At 42.8% G+C, this 21,802-nt stretch overlaps 1 protein-coding gene across 3 annotated transcripts in view; it reads right to left on the reverse strand.

The window, feature by feature from the left end:
• The window catches only part of LOC137522492 (protein rtoA-like), a 63,123-nt gene that overhangs the window by 16,834 nt on the left and 24,487 nt on the right, over nucleotides 1–21,802 (reverse strand). For all 3 annotated transcript variants that reach the window (XM_068242561.1, XM_068242562.1, XM_068242560.1), the window contains exons 9-18: nucleotides 20,648–20,680; nucleotides 18,978–19,010; nucleotides 18,811–18,843; nucleotides 17,919–17,951; nucleotides 17,766–17,795; nucleotides 10,235–10,267; nucleotides 8,549–8,581; nucleotides 7,713–7,745; nucleotides 7,525–7,557; nucleotides 7,322–7,354 (exon numbers count right to left, since the gene is read on the reverse strand). In XM_068242561.1, coding sequence (XP_068098662.1) covers nucleotides 7,322–7,354; nucleotides 7,525–7,557; nucleotides 7,713–7,745; nucleotides 8,549–8,581; nucleotides 10,235–10,267; nucleotides 17,766–17,795; nucleotides 17,919–17,951; nucleotides 18,811–18,843; nucleotides 18,978–19,010; nucleotides 20,648–20,680 — 327 coding nt within the window. The remainder of the gene's footprint in view (nucleotides 1–7,321; nucleotides 7,355–7,524; nucleotides 7,558–7,712; nucleotides 7,746–8,548; nucleotides 8,582–10,234; nucleotides 10,268–17,765; nucleotides 17,796–17,918; nucleotides 17,952–18,810; nucleotides 18,844–18,977; nucleotides 19,011–20,647; nucleotides 20,681–21,802) is intronic.

Below are 21,802 nucleotides of genomic sequence, written 5' to 3' on the forward strand. Positions count from 1 at the left end.
CTAAAATGGGGTCACTTGTGGGGTTCCTATACTGCCCTGGCATTTTAGGGGCCCTAAACCGTGAGGAGTAGTCTTGAACCCAAATGTCTCAAAATGACCTGTGAAATCCTAAAGGTACTCATTGGACTTTGGGCCCCTTAGCACAGTTAGGCTGCAAAAAAGTGTCACACATGTGGTATCGCCGTACTCAGAAGAAGTAGTATAATGTGTTTTGTGGTGTATTTTTACATATAACCATGCTGGGTGGGAGAAATATCTCTGTAAATGACACATTTTTGATTTTTTTACACACAATTGTCCATTTACAGAGAGATTTCTCCCACCCAGCATGGGTATGTGTAAAAATACACCACAAAACACATTATACTACTTCTCCTGAGTATGGCGATACCACATGTGTGACACTTTTTTGCAGCCTAGGTGCGCTAAGGGGCCCAACGTCCTATTCACAGGTCATTTTGAGGCATTTGTTTTCTAGACTACTCCTCACGGTTTAGGGCCCCTAAAATGCCAGGGCAGTATAGGAACCCCACAAGTGACCCCATTTTAGAAAGAAGACACCCCAAGGTATTCCGTTAGGGGTATGGTGAGTTCATAGAAGATTTTATTTTTTCTCACAAGTTAGTGAAAAATGACACTTTGTGAAAAAAACAATAACAATCCAATTTCCGCTAACTTTTGACAAAAAATAAAATATTCTATGAACTCATCATACACCTAACAGAATACCTTGGGGTGTCTTCTTTCTAAAATGGGGTCACTTGTGGGGTTCCTATACTGCCCTGGCATTTTACGGGCCCAAAACTGTGAGTAGTCTGGAAACCAAATTTCTCAAAATGACTGTTCAGGGGTATAAGCATCTGCAAATTTTGATGACAGGTGGTCTATGAGGGGGCAAATTTTGTGGAATCGGTCATAAGCAGGGTGGCCTCTTAGATGACAGGATGTATTGGGCCTGATCTGATGGATAGGAGTGCTAGGGGGGTGACAGGAGGTGATTGATGGGTGTCTCAGGGGGCGGTTAGAGGGGAAAATAGATGCAATCAATGCACTGGGGAGGTGATCGGAAGGGGGTCTGAGGGGGATCTGAGGGTTTGGCCGAGTGATCAGGAGCCCACACGGGGCAAATTAGGGCCTGATCTGATGGGTAGGTGTGCTAGGGGGTGACAGGAGGTGATTGATGGGTGTCTCAAGGTGTGATTAGAGGGGGGAAATAGATGCAAGCAATGCACTGGCGAGGTGATCAGGGCTGGGGTCTGAGGGCGTTCTGAGGTGTGGGCGGGTGATTGGGTGCCCGCAAGGGGCAGATTAGGGTCTAATCTGATGGGTAACAGTGACAGGTGGTGATAGGGGGTGATTGATGGGTAATTAGTGGGTGTTTAGAGGAGAGAATAGATGTAAACAATGGATTTGGGAGGTGATCTGATGTCGGATCTGCGGGCGATCTATTGGTGTGGGTGGGTGATCAGATTGCCCGCAAGGGGCAGGTTAGGGGCTGATTGATGGGTGGCAGTGACAGGGGGTGATTGATGGGTGGCAGTGACAGGGGGTGATTGATGGGTGATTGACAGGTAATCAGTGGGTTATTACAGGGGAGAACAGATGTAAATATTGCACGGGCGAATTGATAAGGGGGGGGTCTGAGGGCAATCTGAGCGTGTGGGCAGGTGATTGGGTGCCCGCAAGGGGCAGATTAGGGTCTAATCTGATGGGTAACAGTGACAGGTGGTGATAGGGGGTGATTGATGGGTAATTAGTGGGTGTTTAGAGGAGAGAATAGATGTAAACAATGGATTTGGGAGGTGATCTGATGTCGGATCTGCGGGCGATCTATTGGTGTGGGTGGGTGATCAGATTGCCCGCAAGGGGCAGGTTAGGGGCTGATTGATGGGTGGCAGTGACAGGGGGTGATTGATGGGTGGCAGTGACAGGGGGTGATTGATGGGTGATTGACAGGTAATCAGTGGGTTATTACAGGGGAGAACAGATGTAAATATTGCACGGGCGAATTGATAAGGGGGGGGTCTGAGGGCAATCTGAGCGTGTGGGCAGGTGATTGGGTGCCCGCAAGGGGCAGATTAGGGTCTAATCTGATGGGTAACAGTGACAGGTGGTGATAGGGGGTGATTGATGGGTAATTAGTGGGTGTTTAGAGGAGAGAATAGATGTAAACAATGGATTTGGGAGGTGATCTGATGTCGGATCTGCGGGCGATCTATTGGTGTGGGTGGGTGATCAGATTGCCCGCAAGGGGCAGGTTAGGGGCTGATTGATGGGTGGCAGTGACAGGGGGTGATTGATGGGTGGCAGTGACAGGGGGTGATTGATGGGTGATTGACAGGTAATCAGTGGGTTATTACAGGGGAGAACAGATGTAAATATTGCACGGGCGAATTGATAAGGGGGGGGTCTGAGGGCAATCTGAGCGTGTGGGCAGGTGATTGGGTGCCCGCAAGGGGCAGATTAGGGTCTAATCTGATGGGTAACAGTGACAGGTGGTGATAGGGGGTGATTGATGGGTAATTAGTGGGTGTTTAGAGGAGAGAATAGATGTAAACAATGGATTTGGGAGGTGATCTGATGTCGGATCTGCGGGCGATCTATTGGTGTGGGGGGGTGATCAGATTGCCCGCAAGGGGCAGATCAGGGGCTGATTGATGGGTGGCAGTGACAGGGGGTGATTGACGGGTGATTGACAGGTGATTGACAGGTGATTGACAGGTGATCAGGGGGGATAGATGCATACAGTACACGGGGGGGGGGGTCTGGGGGGGGTCTGGGGAGAATCTGAGGGGTGGGGGGGTGATCAGGAGGGAGTAGGGGGCAGATTAGGGACTTAAAAAAAAAATAGCGTTGACAGATAGTGACAGGGAGTGATTGATGGGTGATTAGGAGGGTGACTGGGTGCAAACAGTGGTCTGGGGGGTGGGCAGGGGGGGGTCTGAGGGGTGCTGTGGGCGATCAGGGGGCAGGGGGGGGGGAAATCAGTGTGCTTGGGTGCAGACTAGGGTGGCTGCAGCCTGCCCTGGTGGTCCCTCGGACACTGGGACCACCAGGGCAGGAGGCAGCCAGTATAATAGGCTTTGTATACATTACAAAGCCTATTATACACTGTTGCAGCGGCGATCCGGATGCCAGTAACCCGCCGGCGCTTCCGAACGGCCGGCGGGTTACGGCGAACGGGGGGCGGAGCCAGTCCCCGGCGGCTGATCGCGTCACGAATGACGCGATCGCCGCATAGCCACTCCCGCAGCCGCCCCCGCCGATGGGCGTATTGCGGTCGTTTGGGCCCAGACTTTGCCGCCGCCCATCGGCTGGGGGCGGTCGTTATGTGGTTAAAGAGGACCTTTAACCAAGGATTCATTCCAATCAGTAGCTGATACCCCCTTTCCCATTAGAAATCTTAACAATTTCTTGAACAGATCATCAAGGGGGTCTGTATGGCTGATATTGTGGTGAAACCCCTCCCACAATGTGATGTCATGACCAAGGTCCTGACAGTTTTCTGTCAGTGAACCTCGTTGCACTATGGGAAATAACGGCTTTTTCCAACTGCCAAGCAAGCAACATCCCCCTCTGTGCATAGAACTCACAGTAACGAACATTCCATACAGTTCAGCTGACAGAACTAAAGATGTCACTACCAGTAATACATTTCAGAATGTAAATCAGGGAGAGGAGACATTTTGCAATGGGCAAACACTGACTAAAAAATCTATAAATGAATACTGTAAAAAAAAAAACAATTTTATTAATTACGCTATTTTCACTACAGTTCCTCTTTAAAGAGAATCTGTACTTTAACCACTTCGCCATATCTGGACGCATATATCCGTCCAGATAGGCAGTGGTGCTGCAGCCGTGTGGTGCGCGCGATCGGGCGCGCGCCCGCGCGCGCCCCCGCTGCCTCCCCGATCAGTGAATGGGAATATAATTCCCATTCACCGATCCAAGTCCCCGGCAGAAATACCGACGCTTTCTCATCAGAGAGCGTGGTATTTCTGCCCCCAGGAAACAACTTCTCTTCATTTTAGTTCCTAGATGCGACATCGTTCGCATCTAGGAATTTTTTGAATGTGGCCATCTTGTGGCCAAATAGTAAACTGCACCCACATACCTGTATTGAATAAAAAATACATTATATTACATCTAAAATTGGCTATTTACCTCCCAAACTAAAATTACCCAAATACATTTTTGTATTAAAAAAAATAATAAAAAAAATTACAATTAAAAAAAAAAAAACTACATAAATTGTTACCTAAGGGTCTGAACTTTTTAAATATACATGTCAAGAGAGTATCTTATTGCAAAGATTAAACATCTGATTCCCCCAGAGGATCTTCAAACCCTAGTCCACGCCTTCATCACATCACGGCTGGACTACTGCAATGCCCTTTATGCTGGCCTCCCCAAAAAGGACCTGTGTCGCCTGCAATTAGTGCAGAATGCTGCTGCCAGATTGCTAACAAACCAGCCTCGCCACTGTCACATTACACCGATCCTTCGCTCACTGCACTGGCTACCAGTAGAATGGAGAATACTCTTCAAGATTGGACTGCTGACATTCAAATCCCTGCACAATCTGGGCCCTGGATACATGAAGGACTTGCTGAAGCTGCACCACACCTCTCACAACCTCAGATCAGCAAGTTCTATAAACTTGGTCACTCCCAGAGTGCACCTCAAAAAATCTGGAGACAGAGCCTTCTGTCATGCTGCCCCTACTCTTTGGAACTCCCTACCACATCCAGTAAAGACAGCACCATCCCTGGAGCTATTCAAATCCAGACTGAAAAGCCACCTGTTTAGCCTGGCATTTCCAGATTTATAAAATTCTTCCTCTGTACCACGATGGTCGGAGCCATGCTTATGCGCTTTGAGTCCCACGGGAGAAAAGCGCTTTACAAATGTTATTTGTTGTTGTTGTTGTTATTACATTTTTTAAAATTATAAGCTTGTAAATAGTGATGGACGCAAATTGAAAAAATGCACCTTTATTTCTAAATAAAATATCGGCGCCATAAATTGTGATAGGGACGTAATTTAAATGGTGTAATAAGCGGGACAAATGGGCACATAAAATGCATGGGTTTTAATTACTGTAGCATGTATTAATTTTAAACTATAATGGCCAAAAACTGAGAAATAATGATTTTTTTTGTATTTCTATCTTAATCTTCCTGTTAAAATGTATTTACAGTAAAGTGGCTCTTAGCAAAATGTACTACCTAAAGAAAGCCTAATTAGTGGCGGAAAAAACGAGATATAGATCAATTAATTTTGATAAGTAGCGATAAAGTTATTAGCGAATTAATGGGAGGTGAACATTGCTCGGATGCATAAGATTTTCGAAGCTGTAGGCTGAAGTGGTTAAAATTCTTACAATAAAAAGCATACCATTCTATTTATTATGTTCTCCTGGGCCCCTCTGTTTCTGCTGTTTCTGCCACTCCCTGCTGCGATCCTGGCTTGTAATTGCCAGTTTTAGGCAGTGCTTACAAACAAAAGACATGGCTGCTAACCAGAGTGTGATAGGCTGAGAGGAGCTCAGTCTGTGACTCACACAGAGCCTGCAGGGGGCATGGAGAGGGTGTGTATTGCTTCTATCCTATCACAAGCAGACCTGGACATTCCTGCCTCAGCTGACAAACCCGGCAAAGGAAAGAATATTAGATTATATAACAGAGATAATACAGCCACTATGCAACTAGGAAAGGCTGCAGTAAGACAGACCACATCAGAACAGGTATAGGAACTAATAGGATAGAAGAAATAGGGCTGAAATTTTTGTTACAGAGTCTCTATAAGCTTTCCCTTCCGAAATTGTTACTATCGTCATCTGTTCTGACAGCTAGTGGGTATATTTCCACCAAGGATAGAGACAGGAAAATGTGAAGAAATGTATAGAACTCAGTGAATTAAAATGCTTGATTTTTGTTTTGTTTGTTTTTGTTATATATTTATAAATTATTTAATAAATTGATCATTGTAAAATCATTCCGCACCCTATTATACTTTCTTACATTTATCAGAGATGCTGACAAGTTTACTGCTGGCAAGTTGAATCACTGTGAAGTATTTATTTTTCTGTGAAGTCAGCAGGTACATCACATGATCTCCCAGAGTGTTCTTATGGGAGAACTTTGCACTAAATCATAGCCTAGGCTAAACATCCCTGGGAGGGTAGTGTTACATTACAGACAATATACTGCTGATTAATTATACAAATGTATAATTATTGGTGATATAATTAACCTTAAGTGGCAATCCACATGGCTTCATACACTGGAATGGATTAGTGAATTGCTAGGTGCCACCATTATTGCTTGCGAGAAAAGTAAGCAGTATGTGGCTTGTTGTCTTCCATTCACACCATGTAGGAAAACTTGAGATGGGATAACAAGATGACTTACTTACATGGGGCTTCTTCTTTTAGGTTACTTGTCGGTTTACTGCAAGTGCCCACTATTGTGATGCTGTCAGCCAAATTCAAGTCTGAGACTGATTTATGGGTTCCTGGGCATGCACTGTCCTTGCCAAGCGCCTCATTGATCGCACTCCCATCACTGGCAGTGTCCTGTGCATGTGCAGTTTCAAGACCACTGTCACTGGCTGAGACCCTCTTGACATTCGCATCCGTGCTCCCTGATGTGCCTGAGTGTGGTCGCGTGTGGCTCCGGCTTTCCCTGCAGTTGCCATGATAACATATCCAACAGGCTCTTGTTGGATATGTTTCAGGGGGCCCGCGCGTTCCAACGGTGGTCTCCAGGAGCACATGGGAAGCTTTTGGAGGATCCAGAAGCTTCCCTCTTCATAGAAAAATATCCATTTATTTCCTTGTGTTTGCTGCTTTAAAAAGAACCAAGGTGGCATATGATAATTCCTAATAGGACCCAGAGGCATGTCGTGTGCACAATGACATGCCTTTGGGTCATTGTACCACCGCTGCTGCCAGCCCCTACTGCGCCGTGCTGCACCCCCTTAAATGATCGCCAGGCTAGTTGGCTTTATTTATGTGAGGCTGTCAGTCAGCCTCGTAGCATCTCTGCCTGGATTCCAGGCTCCCCCCACCGCTCCCCGCCTCTGTTAGGAAGCCAAGCCGCGACCCAGGCAGTACTGGGTCCTATTAGGATTATCATATGCCACCTCGGGTTCTCTTTAAGACAAGCTATGTAAGTGTGGAAGCTTCATCCACCCCAATATATAACATCTAAATACAATGATTACTAGACTGCTAGGTGGTATTTTGAGATCTGTGCCTGGAAATGGACTTTAACATATCATTAATTTAATACTACTTTAAAGTATAACATATCACCTGGTTGAGATTCAGCACCATTCTGTGTTCCTCCTAGAAATGAAAAAAAATTCAGTTTAAAAATAGACTCCTTTAATAAACAATTTCCTAATGATTATTCAAAAGTATTTTGTTATTCTATGGATGATATGCTGTTTATTCTTGATCATTTACAGTAAATTTGTCTGCAAAATATAAACGATTCTTAGGCTGTAGAATATTACCTATCTGAAATGAAAAACTGGATTGTGTTCCTCCTAGTAAAAAAAAAGAAACAAATAAAAGCTTGTTAATTTAGAATCTGTACTCTTTCAAAAATGATTTCTCAACTTTTAACTAAACGGAAAAGTATTGCATATTTTTATGTTATAAGACGCCTGTACTGTTTTGCCTGTAGGACTAGTTAGTTTACCTGGTTTAAAGGAAGCACTTGATTCTGATCCTCCTAGGAAAAAAAATAATAACAAACAAACGTTTACATTTTGAATGTAAAATCATAAAATAATTTTATGCTTTTTTAATAGAAAACTGTTGCTTATCTTTATTTTAGGAATTGTGTTATTTTTCAAAGGAAGTGTTTGTAGTTTATAGTAAAATTAGCCTCAAAAAGTGTAAACATAGTTGAGATGAAACACCTGCTTGTGACCCAATTAAGTAAAAAATGAAGGTGCGCACCACACACCCTATCAGTGTTGCCCATCAGGATAGAACTTGATTCTGCGGTTGGCACTGCTGGGAACAAGTGCTGTACAGACATGTTATTTGTGTATTCATGTGAAAAGGGAGGGACTTATTTGTAACAATAGATGATGCTGTAAGCATTGTATGTAGGTGGATGGAGAATAATACAAGCTCTTGAATTTGAAAACTTCATTGTTTCAATAAATGAATCCCCTATTAAAATGTAAAAACAAATGGCCGGTCTATTTCTGACTAGTGCAGTACCCTGTGCACTCACTATTTTCCATTGTACAGTAGTGGCGGGTTGAGCGGCCTTCTCCACTCCAAGACACCTGGGTCTGACTTGAGGCTACGGACCATGTGCCACTATCTACTTCTGCCGGTCTCCAGTCTCATTGGTCCAAAAGATGGCGACCAGCATCTAGGAAGGGCAGAAGGCCACGCAAACTACTACCTATGGAAAATCCTAGTGAGGGGTGGTAAGAAGTGGACCATGGTGATCTAGTCAGCAATGGCTGCTTTTTAATTTAAGGTAGGGTTTACTTGTACTTGACTTGTATTTATTACCTGTCTGGTATGCAAAACCCGACTGAATTCCTCCTATGAGAAAAAAAGAAATAAAACTTGAATGTAAAAAAAAAACTACACTTTAAAAAAAAAAAAACGTAATTGCTTCATTTTATTGCATGGTAAAGTATTGCTTACTTTTATTGTATTTGCAGCTGTATTTTTAATATTTTCTGCTATTCTTGATTATTTACTGTAAAACTGGCCTCAATATATGTATAACTCTTTAAAGAAAACCTGTAATGAGAAAAAGTTCCCCTGGGGGTACTCTCCTGGGGGTACTCTCCTGGGGGAGGGGGGGGCTATGGGGGACACCCTCCATATCCTGTTGAGGCTTCCCTGTCCTCCAGTGTCCCAAGGCGGTGGCGAAAATCCTCCCGGAACGGCGGGGATGTAAATATTTACCTTCCCGGCTCCAGTGCAGATGCAGGATCGGCTCTCCGCTCTGAGATAGGCAGAAGTAGAAGATCGCTGTCGGGCCGTTCTACTGCGCAGGCGCATGTCTCCTGCGCCTGCGTAGTAGAGCGGACCGGACAGAGATCCACTATTTTCGCCTATCTCCGTGTGGAGAGCCGCAACAGCGCCCCCGCTGGAGCCAGGGAAGGTAAATATATCAAGCCTTGTCGAGCCAGGATTGCGGGATACTTCGGGGGAGCCAGCACTGGACTGCCTGCAGCTACAGGGATGGGGGAAGCCTCATTGGGACCCTGAGGCTTCCCCCTCCCAAGGTAAGTACCCCTCTGGGGAATTTTTTTTGTTACAGGTTCTCTTTAACCACTTTTGCCTCCTGGACGTAGTACCTACGTCCAGGAGGCCATGCCTCCCGGCCCGTGGTTCGTTAGCCAGGCAATCAGTAAATCGAGCTATGGTGCCCGATCACTGATTCCTCTCCCCCGCAGAAAAAGTGACAGCTTCTCTCGGAAACTTCGCTTTTTCTGGCTTCTTGCGTCCCTCTAAGCGTATGTTACGCTTAGAGTGACGTCATGTAAACAAACTCATGGCTGCCATCTTGTGGCCAAAAAGTAAAATTACAACTAATTGTAAAAATAAATAAAAATGCACATATATTTATCCCAAACAAATACTATTTCCATCCCACCCTCCCAAAAATACCCAAATAAAATGTTTAATATAAAAAAAAAAAATAATTACAATAAAAAAAAAAAAACTTAAATATTTACCTAAGGGTTTAAACTTTTTCAAATATCAATGTAAAGATGAAATAGTTCTATTTTTTTGTTTAATTTTAAACTTGTAAATAGTGATGAATGCAAAACGGAAAAAATGCACCTTTATTTCAAAATAAAATATTGTCGCTATACATTGTGATAGGGACATAATTTGAAGGTGTAATAACCGGGACAGATGGGCAAATACAATACATGAGTTTTAATTATGGAGGCATGTATTATTTTAAAACTATAATGGCTGAAAACTGAGAAATAATTATTTTTTTTCCATTTTTTTTCTTATTCATCCTGTTAAAATGCATTTACAGCAAAGTGTCTCTTAGCAAAATGTACCACCCAAAGAAAGCCTAATTGGTGGCGGAAACACAAGATATAGATCAGTTCGTTGTGATAAGTAGTGATAAAGTTATAGGCTAATGAATGGGAGGTGAACATTGCTCGGATGCATAAAGTGAAAACGACTGAAGGCTGAACTGGTTAAGGAGTAAAACATTACCTGGTTGGGATGAAATAGCCGATTGCATTCCACCTAGTAAGAGGAAGAATAGTAGACATTGATTTAGTAAACAATGTAATATTTAGGTAACATACAATTGAAACCACATATAAAACTCCCTTTGTGGCACTCTACAGGTTTACCACATTACCTTGTGTATACAAGTGACATTGCTGCACACAGAAGATAAGGGGATTGACTGGGAAAGCCCGACTGTAGGGAGCTCTGGCTGAACCTCCTGCATCAATGCAGTGAGGCAGCACACAGTCACATTGTGTAAGGAGGCATGGTGGGTGCATGCCATGTAATGAGAGTAGATGGGGCTAAATAGATCGAATCAGCTCAAACTCTGTAAATGTGAAAAGTGCAGGACACAGAGGACTCAGTCCCCAGAAGCAGTCCAAAAAGAAAATGGGCTCTGCACAATGTCCAATATGGTATAAAAAAAGTCCTTTATTATATCAATCAGGTAACAATGGTCCTAGTAGGATTACACTCTGACATAATATTTAATAAAATGGGTTTTCCTACTTCTTTTATATTACCTTATTTATTACCTAAACTGTTATCTTATTTGCCTTTGTGCTCAAGTATTATTGTCCATTTACAAATTACAAGTTCCCAAAGTACAGTTTAGCTGTCCTGAAAGCTGCCATTGCATTTTAGTGCATAGATGCTATATTCATATATTATAATGTATCCAGTGATCATTTCTCACCTCTCTGTGCTTCTATTATGTGTGCAGTTAATTTCTGCACTGCCAGAAATGTATAATAATTGTAGCCAAGAAAGGAATGTAAACAAAACATAATGTTATCTTCTCTTCGGATGCAGTAGGAAGCGTTCCACTGAAGAAGAAAGTGTTTTATGCTGTAAAAAATCTTTTAGAGCTAAGAAGAAATGCTGAGTTTCATACCACTTTAACCGCAGCATAGGTTCAGAGTGAGGTGTGACATTAATAAAACATAAAACCACACCCCAACCCAAATTAGCTCAGAAACACACCCCAAAAAGGGGAAGTCTTGCATATAAAAATGAATAACTCACAATCATAAAAAAACAATAATATTCTGGTTGTAGAATAATACAGAGGCTGTAGAAGCAATTGTAGAAGCACTATGCTATGATTAAAGGGAAGGTTCAGGGAGGGTGGGCAAAAAATAAAAATCAAATTCCACTTACCTGGGGCTTCCTCCAGCCCGTGGCAGGCAGGAGGTGCCCTCGCCGCCGCTCCGCAGGCTCCCGGTGGTCTCCGGTGGCGCGCCCGACCTGGCCAGGCCGGCTGCCAGGTCGGGCTCTTCTGCGCTCCAAGGCCCAGAACTTCTGCGTCCCACGCCGGCGCTCTGACGTCATCGGACGTCCTCCGGGCTCTACTGCGCATGCGCAGAACTACTGCGCATGCGCAGTAGAGCACGGAGGACGTCCGATGACGTCAGAGCGCCGGCGTGGGACGCAGAAGTTCCGGGCCTTGGAGCGCAGAAGAGCCCGACCTGGCAGCCGGCCTGGCCAGGTCGGGCGCGCCACCGGAGACCACCGGGAGCCTGCGGAGCGGCGGCGAGGGCACCTCCTGCCTGCCACGGGCTGGAGGAAGCCCCAGGTAAGTGGAATTTGATTTTTATTTTTTGCCCACCCTCCCTGAACCTTCCCTTTAAGGACCACTGTGCGTCTGAAACCTGTCGGCAGTTGGTGGGTCGTTTTTTTACTTGATCGTTTATACCATATCAGAAATTGTGCCCAACCCAATTCACTTTTTCTTCTAAGTTTTCTCCTAGGTGAATTTTCACATCTTATCAATATAATGCCTGGCGTTCTATTAGAACAGCCAGGGCGGCGGCGCATGCACATTTTTTTTTTAATCATGTAGCTAGCCTAGCACTAGCTACATGATAGCCGCTGTGCAGCGGCATCCCCCCACCTCTTCTGATCGCCTCCGGCGATCAGAACAGGATTTCCTGTTTGGCTTCCCCTGTCGCCATGGCGATGATCGGGATGGCGTCGGAGGGAGTCCCGATCCACCCCTTAGCACTGCCTGGTGCTGATAGGCCAGGCTGCACACGGGGTCTTGGGGGGGCCCCTGTTACGTGGCGGGTAGCGGCGCATCGGCGGTTAGCGATCGGTATAAACACGCAGCTAGCAAAGTGCTAGCTGCGTGTTTAAAAAAAAATTATGAAGTTGGCCCACCAGGGCCAGAGCAATCCAGCGCGGCGGTCATGGACGAGCTGAGCTCGTCCATACCGCTAAGCTGGTTAAGCCACCCGCCAGCAACAAAATACTCAGAATAGTTTTGACAGTACTTTTCTACCTACTTTTTGGAACTTCATTTCTAAGTTCTAAGTTAATTAAACAGAAGATAAAAAATTATCTCCTAAGAGAAAATGTGCATTGGATCGGGCCTATTGTGCGAAACTCATCTTCTTTTTGATAGTAGATCAGGCTGAGCAACAGATGAGGAAAAAGTAGTTGAAGTGTAAAGACTAGAGGATCGCCAAAATGAAATGATTCATAGCAGGTAAGATTGCATTTTGTAATGTAAAAAACATTGCCCTTCTCCAGCATCAGTGTGCCCTGTTCTGCAGCTGTATGCGCACTGTAAACAAGTCACAATCAATTCCACTTTCAAAAATAACCAAACTTAACGTACATCTTATCTATTTTAACGTAAATCTGGAGTGATTATGAAGGCAGCCAGTATTCATTTATTTTATTTTTTTAAATGTAAGAGCTAGTTCACAGTTGCATTGCAGAATAATTCTGCATGTCAGCTCACTGCCCATACAGTTCTATGGGCCTGTTGCAGGCTTTGTATTAAAGTCTATGTCCTGTAATGATCATCACAATTACGATTAGGTGACATTTTGCGTACATTTTTGCAATTACACCTATACGTAATTACGATTTTAAATTGAATAGATTTTTCATATGGTCATTCGTAATTTCACGTAAAATTTTGCATAGTTTTCACGTAATTTCATGCCGACTTTAGCAGTGAATAGAAACCCCCCCCCATACACACGCATAACATATGTTGAGGAGAATAGTGGGTACAAGTCAAAAAAATAATTTTCCAAAAAGAGTAGTTTTTGAGAAAATCGATTTTAAAATGCAAAGAAAAATGTATTTTAAACTCAAAAAAACGACAGTTTAAAAACAATTTTCTTTGCATTTTTAACATCAATTTTCTCAAAAACTACAAGGTCTTTCTGAAAACTTTTTTTTTAATTTGTACCCAATATTATCCTTAACACTGGGATGTCAAACCGGTCCTTCGAGGGCAGAGGTCTTCACACATTTTTGACATGGCTCAAATTAATTGAATCAGTAAAGGTGATAAGGTGTAACCTTATTAATATTTCACTCCTTCCCCCTACACCCCCTCCAATCTCGGCTGCCCTCTGGAATGCCCGCTCAGTCTGCAACAAACTGCCCTTTATCCATGATCTTTTCATTTTCAATGCTTTCACATTCTTTGGGATCACTGAAACCTGGCTGACCCCTTCTGACACAGTCTCACCTGCCGCCCTCTCCTATGGAGGTTTCCGCTTTAGCCACACTCCTAGAGGTGGGAATAAGCATGGTGGTGGTGTGGGCATTCTCCTCTCAGATAAATGCTCCTTCAAGCCTCTCACTCCTATTCCCTCTCTCTCACTGCCATCCTTTGAAGTCCATGCAGTCCGACTATACTCTCCCTTGAACCTCCAAATTGCAGTTATTTACCGCCCTCCAGGCCCTGCTTCTGTTTTCTTGGATAATTTCTCTGCCTGGCTTCTCCAGTTCCTATCCTCTGACATCCCTACCATCATCATGGGTGATATTAACATTCCTATGGACACCAATAACACTGTCTCCAAAAAACTTCTATTACTCACTTCCTCCTATGGCTTGTCTCAGTGGTCCTCTACCTCAACCCACACTGATGGCCATACGCTTGACCTTCTATTCACTCGTCTCTGCTCTGTCACTGACTTTACTAATGATCCACTACCACACTCTGACCATCACCTACTTAGCTTCTCTCTCTCCTCCTCTTTTCCTACCACCCTGGCACAAGCACGCTCCACCCTGGCACAAGCACGAAGAAACTATCGCAATCTAGACATTCAAACTGTCTCTGATGCCCTGGCACCTCTCCTCACACAATCCTTCACTGACCCAGACTCGGCTGCTATACACTACAACAGCTCCATTACAAAAGTCATGGATGACTTCACCCCCCTCGTCAATGCCCGCCCTCACCGTGTCTGTCGCCAACCCTGGATGACCAAAACCACTAAACAGTTAAAAAGATGCTCTAGAGCAGCTGAACGGCGCTGGAGGAAAAGTAACACAAGTGAGGACTTCATCTTATATAAAATTGCCTTGAACAACTTCAGAAACGCACTCTCTGTGGCAAAAAAGTCCTATTTTTCTTCCCTAATATCCACCCATTTACACAATCCAAAACGCTTGTTCAGCACCTTCAACTCCGTTCTCCATCCCCCTCCTCCTCCTCCTTCATCTTGCTTATCAGCTGAAGAATTTGCAACACACTTCACTGATAAAATTGACAAAATCAGAAGTGAATTCTCCATGCAGCCCTCAAATCCCACCTCCACACCTCTCATTGACTGTTCTCTAACTGCCTTCTCTCCACTCTCTGAACACTCTCTTTCCTCTATAATTGCCAAAGCTAATCTAACCACCTGTTCTTTGGATCCTATTCCCTCCCATTTCATTCCGCAGCTATTCTCATCTCTCTTGCCTGCACTAACAACTCTATTTAACCTGTCCCTCTCTACTGGCATCTTTTCGTCCCCACTCAAAAAAGCTGTTGTGGCACCACTACTTAAAAAAACCTTCTATAGATCCTACCACACTTGCCAACTACCGCCCAGTATCACTTCTCCCATTTGCACCCAAACTACTTGAACGCCATATACATGCAGAATTAAGCCATTATTTATCTGCTAACTCCCTACTTGATCAGTTTCAGTCTGGCTTTCGCTCTAACCACTCCACGGAAACAGCCCTTACCAAAGTGGCCAATGACCTTCTTACAGCCAAATCCAAAGGTCAATTTTCCATACTCATCCTTCTTGACCTGTCATCAGCATTTGATACTGTCAACCACACCTTACTCCTACAAATACTTTCAAATGTCGGAATAAAGGGCCTTGCTCTCACATGGTTATCTTCCTACCTCTCTGGAAGGTCCTTCACAGTCTCCTACTCAGATCAGATCTCTTCTCCTCATGCTTTGTCTGTCGGGGTTCCCCAAGGCTCTGTCCTTGGTCCCCTCCTCTTTTCCATCTACATGCATGGTCTTGGTGATTTAATCAACTCATTCGGGTTTCAATACCACCTCTATGCAGACGATACACAACTGTACCTCTCTGCCCCAGACCTTAACTCCCTCCTTAAACGTGTTCCTGACTGCTTGTCTGCTATATCCTCCTTCATGTCCTCTCGCTTCCTAAAACTTAATATGAGTAAAACAGAACTAATAATTTTTCCACCGTCTCTGTCCACCGCCCTGCCTGAAGTTACAATAAATGTTAATAACACTCCCATAACTCCAGTTCCCAAAGCTCGGTGCTTGGGAGTGATATTCGACTCATCTCTCTCTTTTATTCCACATGTTCACTCCATAACCAGCTCCTGCCATCTCCAACTCAAAAACATATCTCGCATCCGTCCCTTTCTCACTCAAGACACAACTAAAATGTTAATACATGCTCTCATAATTTCTCGTCTGGACTACTGCAACATACTACTTTGTGGACTACCGTCTAACAAACTGGCCCCGCTCCAGTCGATCTTCCTCTGCCGACCCTCTTTGTCAAGCTCTTCATTGGCTGCAAATTAACCAGAGGATTCAGTTCAAACTCCTAACCCTAACCTACAAAGCTCTCCACAATCTCTCTCCCCGGTACATATCCTCTCTAATCTCCAGATACAAACCCAATCTCAATCTCAGATCGGCACATGATCTTCTGTTGTCCTCCTCTAGAATCAACTCCTCACATTCACGTTTACAAGACTTCGCCTGCGCTTCACCCCTCCTCTGGAATGCCCTCCCACAACACATCCGTCACTCGCCAACCTTTGTTACCTTAAACGCTCTCTAAAAACACACTTGTTCCGACAAGTATATGCGCTACCTTAGGCCACTTCCCTTTGTACTAAGACCAAATTGCACTCCTACTTGGTATCCTAAAACACAAAGCCTCTATATATTTGCTGCATACTACCCCTCCTCCTGTCCCCCCCCCCTCCCATTCCCTTTAGATTGTAAGCTCGCAAGGGCAGGGCTTTCTCCCCCTTTTGTGTCTTGGTAACCATTATACATTTTATTCACCATGTTAATTTTATCACTGTCATTACCAATTCGATAATTTGTATTTTGTATCATTCTTTGTATTTTGTCACTAATTATGTATCTTGTATATTGGTATACACCATTGTCTGTATTATTATGTACCCCATGTTTTTTTCTTACTTTGTACAGCGCCACGGAATATGTTGGTGCTTTATAAATCAATAATAATAATAATAATAATAATAAAGGTGTGGTCCATTAGGTAGAAAACATTTGTCTTTTTCTCAGTCCGTGTTAAACACTGGCATGGATCTGGCCCTCCAGGCTTGGAGTTCGACACCTGTTCCTTAGCATATGTAGCAATTTTGGTAGCAATAGCATGTATGGAGGCTTTGCTTTTAAACCGCTAAAGTTAGCACAAAATTACATGAAAAAAATTACAAAATATTACAATCACATACAAAATTAATTACGATTTTCCCTGAAAATGTAAACTATGATTACGATGCGTAATTGTGAATTTCGAAGCGTAATTATGCACAGGCATAACTTCTGCTTATCACTAATGTCCAGTCTCCATTGCAGCTCATACTCATTATAACGCCTGCTTCATGCAACTAACCACTGTGAACCTAGGATGAGTTATTTTTTTTATGCTGATTTTTCACATAAGAGGTTTCTTAAACAATACCTGAGATGTAGTCATTTTCTATCTGTCTGCCCCTGCTATTTCCTTACTTCTAAATATGTCTCCTGTTCTATAGGCTGTTTGAGTGTACAGCTGCACTCATTTGAGAAATAATTACAAAACAATTATAAAAATAAACACATGAGTCCAGGATTCCAGGAACACCCGCACTAGGCTCCAGTGTAAGGCGTGAGCCCAGATCTTCACCCCCATACCAAGGGGTCCCATAGCACAGTCCACAAAGGATCAGCACCACACAAATTAGTATTAATAGCTCTGATACTTTATTCAAACATATTAAAATGACAGCAAAAATGCTGCCATTTTAATATGATTTAATAAAGTATCAGAGCTATTAATACTATTTTTTTGTGGGGCCGATCCAAAAGATTATAAAATAAATAAAATATTACCCATTTTGTGTTATTGATGCTAAGTCTATGTATCTATTCAGTAAAATTATGTACTAGACCATTTATTCTTAACTATTTACAGTGAAATTAAAATCATCCCCAAATAGAAATAATTCTTAAGGTGTAAAACATTACCTAGTTTAGAGGAAACACCCGATTGTGTTCCTGGTAGGAAAAGGAAAGTAAAAACTTAATAAAAAGCTGCAATTTTTCAATGAATGATCAACTGGTGCTTATGTAAACAATATATGGTCTGCTTTTATTTTCGCTTAACCAAGAAATCATTACCTGTCTGAAATGAAACACCTGATTGTTTTCCTCCTGGAAATGAGAAAACATAAAAGATTCAAATTTAAAGTCAATGGGAATCGACCCCACCCCCCAAAAAATCAGATACACACCTAAGGAGAGGGAAGGCTCTGGGTTCTATAGAGCCTTCTCACTCCTCTCCCGTTACCCCTGATGCAGCGATAGCTTCCTCATTTGCATCCCCCGCCGGAGGAGGCTTCGGAAGTATTTCGGAGCCGGGTCCTCACGAAGATAGGCGGCTCTGTACTGCTCCTGCGTGAGTGCACGTGAGAGCACACTGCACAGACTTCCGAAGCCTCCTTCGGTGGCAGATAGAGCAGTATTTGACCAAGTTGATCGAATACTGCTATCGGGGAGCCAGTGCTGGAACAGGGACTGTGAGAGGAGCAGGAAGGCCTTCCTCTCCTTAGGTAAGTATCTGGCTGATTTTTGAGGGGGTTGATTCCAATTGACTTTAAGTCACTCTATAATTATTCAAAAGTGAAATATTGCCCATGGGGTAGTTGTACTATTTATCTAATGCACCATTTTTAATCGGTTAGGCAATATTCACATTGAAACATTACGTTGCATTGCATTGGACAGTACAGTATAATCTCATAGCAAATATGATGCTATTATGATGTAATGGTACGTTCACATATATGCATTAGCAGCGCGGCACATTTATAGTGCAATGAAGCATACTTTTTAAGTACTGTTTGTCTCACTGGATGCCTCGCATCACATGCATAACGCATAATGTGGCATTTTTCCCTCCATTTCGTTGCAAACCTGTCCTTACAGGGTACACAATGCCCTAGTATGAAACTAGCCTATGATCATACTTATCCGTAAAGTATAAATATTTCCTTGGGATGTTAAATATTACCTTGCTGAAATGGAAAACCTGATGGTATTCCTCCTAGAAATAAGAACAAAAAAAGATTTTAAATGTAAAAATCACACTCTTACAATAAATGATTATTATGTGCTTTGTCTTGTATATCTTTATGTTATGGGTGGATACATTGGTTTTGCTTTTGAACTGTTTATTACCTGACTGGAAGGAAAATACTGATTGTGCTCCACCTAAGATTAGATGAGAAGAAATGTAAAAGCTATACTTATAATCATCACTTTTTTGCTTATGTAATTGTAAAGTGTATTCTTATTTTATGGATAGTTGTGCTATTTGTCCATTGGATTATTCTTATTTGTTTACTGTAAAATATACATAGTTCTGCTATGGTGTACATATTATATTGGTGAGAAAAAGTACCTGATTGTATATCTCTTAAAAATAAGAACATAACATTAAAAAGCCGTCAAATGTAAAAGCTGCACTCTTTCGATAAAGTACCACTTAAAGAGACTCCGTAACAAAAATTGCATCCTGTTTTTTATCATCCTACAAGTTCCAAAAGCTATTCTAATGTGTTCTGGCTAACTGCAGCACTTTATACTATCACTGTCTCTGTAATAAATCAATGTATCTTTCCCCTGTCAGACTTGTCAGCCTGTGTCTGGAAGGCTGCCAAGTTCTTCAGTGTTGTGGTTCTGCTATGAACTCACCCTTCCAGGCCCCTCTCTGCACACTGCCTGTGTGTTATTTAGGATTAGAGCAGCTTCTCTCTTCTCTCTTATCTTTTACAAGCTGGATAAATCGTCCTCTGAGCTGGCTGGGCTTTCACATACTGAGAAATTACAAACAAGGGCAAAGCTGTTTGCAGGAAGAAAAGAGCAGCCTGAAACTTCAGTGCATGGGGGAAAGAAACACACAAATGATCTCTTGAGATTCAAAAGGAATGCTGTATACAGCCTGCTTGTGTATGGATGTATTTTCTATGTGTGGACATACTGTACATCAACCTACTTCCTGTTTTGGTGGCCATTTTGTTTGTTTACAAACAAACTTTTTAAAACTGTTTTTAACCACTTTTAATGCGGCGAGGAGCAGCGAAATTGTGACAGAGGGTAATAGGAGATGTCCCCTAACGCACTGGTATGTTTACTTTTGAGCGATTTTAACAATACAGATTCTCTTTAAAGTAAAACTGAATCAAACAAAAAAAAAAAAGATGATGATTATGTTATGATATAATGAATTGTTTGTGTAGTACAGATAATAATTACAACTGTAATGCTTATTTTAGTATAACGTGCTGCCTATGCTTATGTTATAGATTGCAAGTGCTTCTTTGTATATCCGACTGTTTACTACTTGTCTGGATAGAAACACCTGGTTGAAGATCTTCTAAAAAAATGTACATGAAAGCTTTTTAATTTGTTAGGGGTAGTTCATACGAATGATTCTGCGATGGTAAATGGCGAACTCAGTGCACGTCGTTTAATTGCTGTCCATTCAGATGAATGAACAGCCATCAGTGGAATTGCTAACCAGCGTTAAACGGCATTTGTGCAAACGCCACATTTTCATACCGATTTTCACCTTTGTCTGCCCGGCGCTTCCAACATCATTTACCACCACGCTTCTCTGTCCTCCTGAAAAGATAAAATAACGTTGCGCGCGGGGAAGTGCCGCAAAAAGCGTTTGAAGCAAGACGGTTCAGAAGTCCGTATGAACCACCCTAAGTTAGTAAACAGTAAACAATTGCCAGTTTGTATTTTATTGAGGATTGTATTATTTTATTATTGGGTTAGTCTCAATAATGCACAGAAACATTGGTCTCCAAATGTACATAATTATTTAAGGTATAAGACATCACCTGATTGGGATGAAACATCTGATTGGACTCCTCCTATTAATAAGAAAAATTAAATAGTAATGTGATAAGTTTAATGTAATTAAATAAAGGTGGATTCAAGGCACAGAGCTAAATACAGAGGTGGAATGCAGTATATGTGATATTTGTTAGCTGTCAAAATATTTGTAGTTCTGTTCAATGAGTCCTGGGCACTTTGGCACCAAGGGCAGCGCTACACTGGAGCACTGCCCCCCCCCCGTTCAGGAATCACTGTGCCCATACTAAGTGCCCCCCCCCTGCTCAGTTACATAAAGTTAACTGTTTCCAGGCTCCAGCAGCATACAGTGAACAGGATAGGGTCTGCAAAAATCTCTCCATGTCAGCGGGAGTCTACATAGGCGTTAAGAGTCTTATCTATTTGACATAAATACCTCACAAGCCTTGCAAGATCCTTTGCAATTAGTGTGTTTGGGTGGACAAAAACAAATATCTCTACCTCTTTTTAATTGTAATGCTGGATACACACCATGCGTTTCCGCGTCGAATGCGTCCGTCGATACGCGTCGATTCGATTATTTCCGAGCATTTCCGAACGCATTTCGATGATTTTTAGGTCGATTGCCATGTAAAGTATGGCAAATCGACCTAACGATCCATCGAAGCTTGAATCGGACATGTCGGAAATAATCGAATCGATGCGTATCGACGAACGCATCGAGCGCGGAAATGCATGGTGTGTATCCAGCATTAGTTTAAACATTGTCAAGCTGATAAGCTTTCAATCTGAAAGTTTACTTTCTCTCTTTTAATTTAGCCTATAAACTAGAGCTTGTATTTTACACTATGTTTAGCTACTAAGACAAGGAATTACATAAACAGTGTTTCTCTCCCTCCTGCCTCTTCACCCCCCCCCCCCCCACCCGCTTGTGGAGTCATGATTCGTGACACACAGGCTGGGGGCTGGAATGATTTGTCTGTGATCTGTCCACACAGAAGCAGTTTGCTAGCAAGTAATGATTAAAGCATGTCAGCAAACTAGCCGAGTATACAGTATCTGTAGGTAACTTTTCTTCAATAATAGCACCATCATTTGGACAATCTGCTCTGTCAAAAAGCCTCTACATTCTGCTTGTGATGTTTACAGTTGGTTACAATCATTGCTGAACTAGTTAGCCT

This window comes from Hyperolius riggenbachi, chromosome 6 (genome assembly GCF_040937935.1).
Source record: "Hyperolius riggenbachi isolate aHypRig1 chromosome 6, aHypRig1.pri, whole genome shotgun sequence".
Lineage (NCBI taxonomy): Eukaryota > Metazoa > Chordata > Amphibia > Anura > Hyperoliidae > Hyperolius > Hyperolius riggenbachi.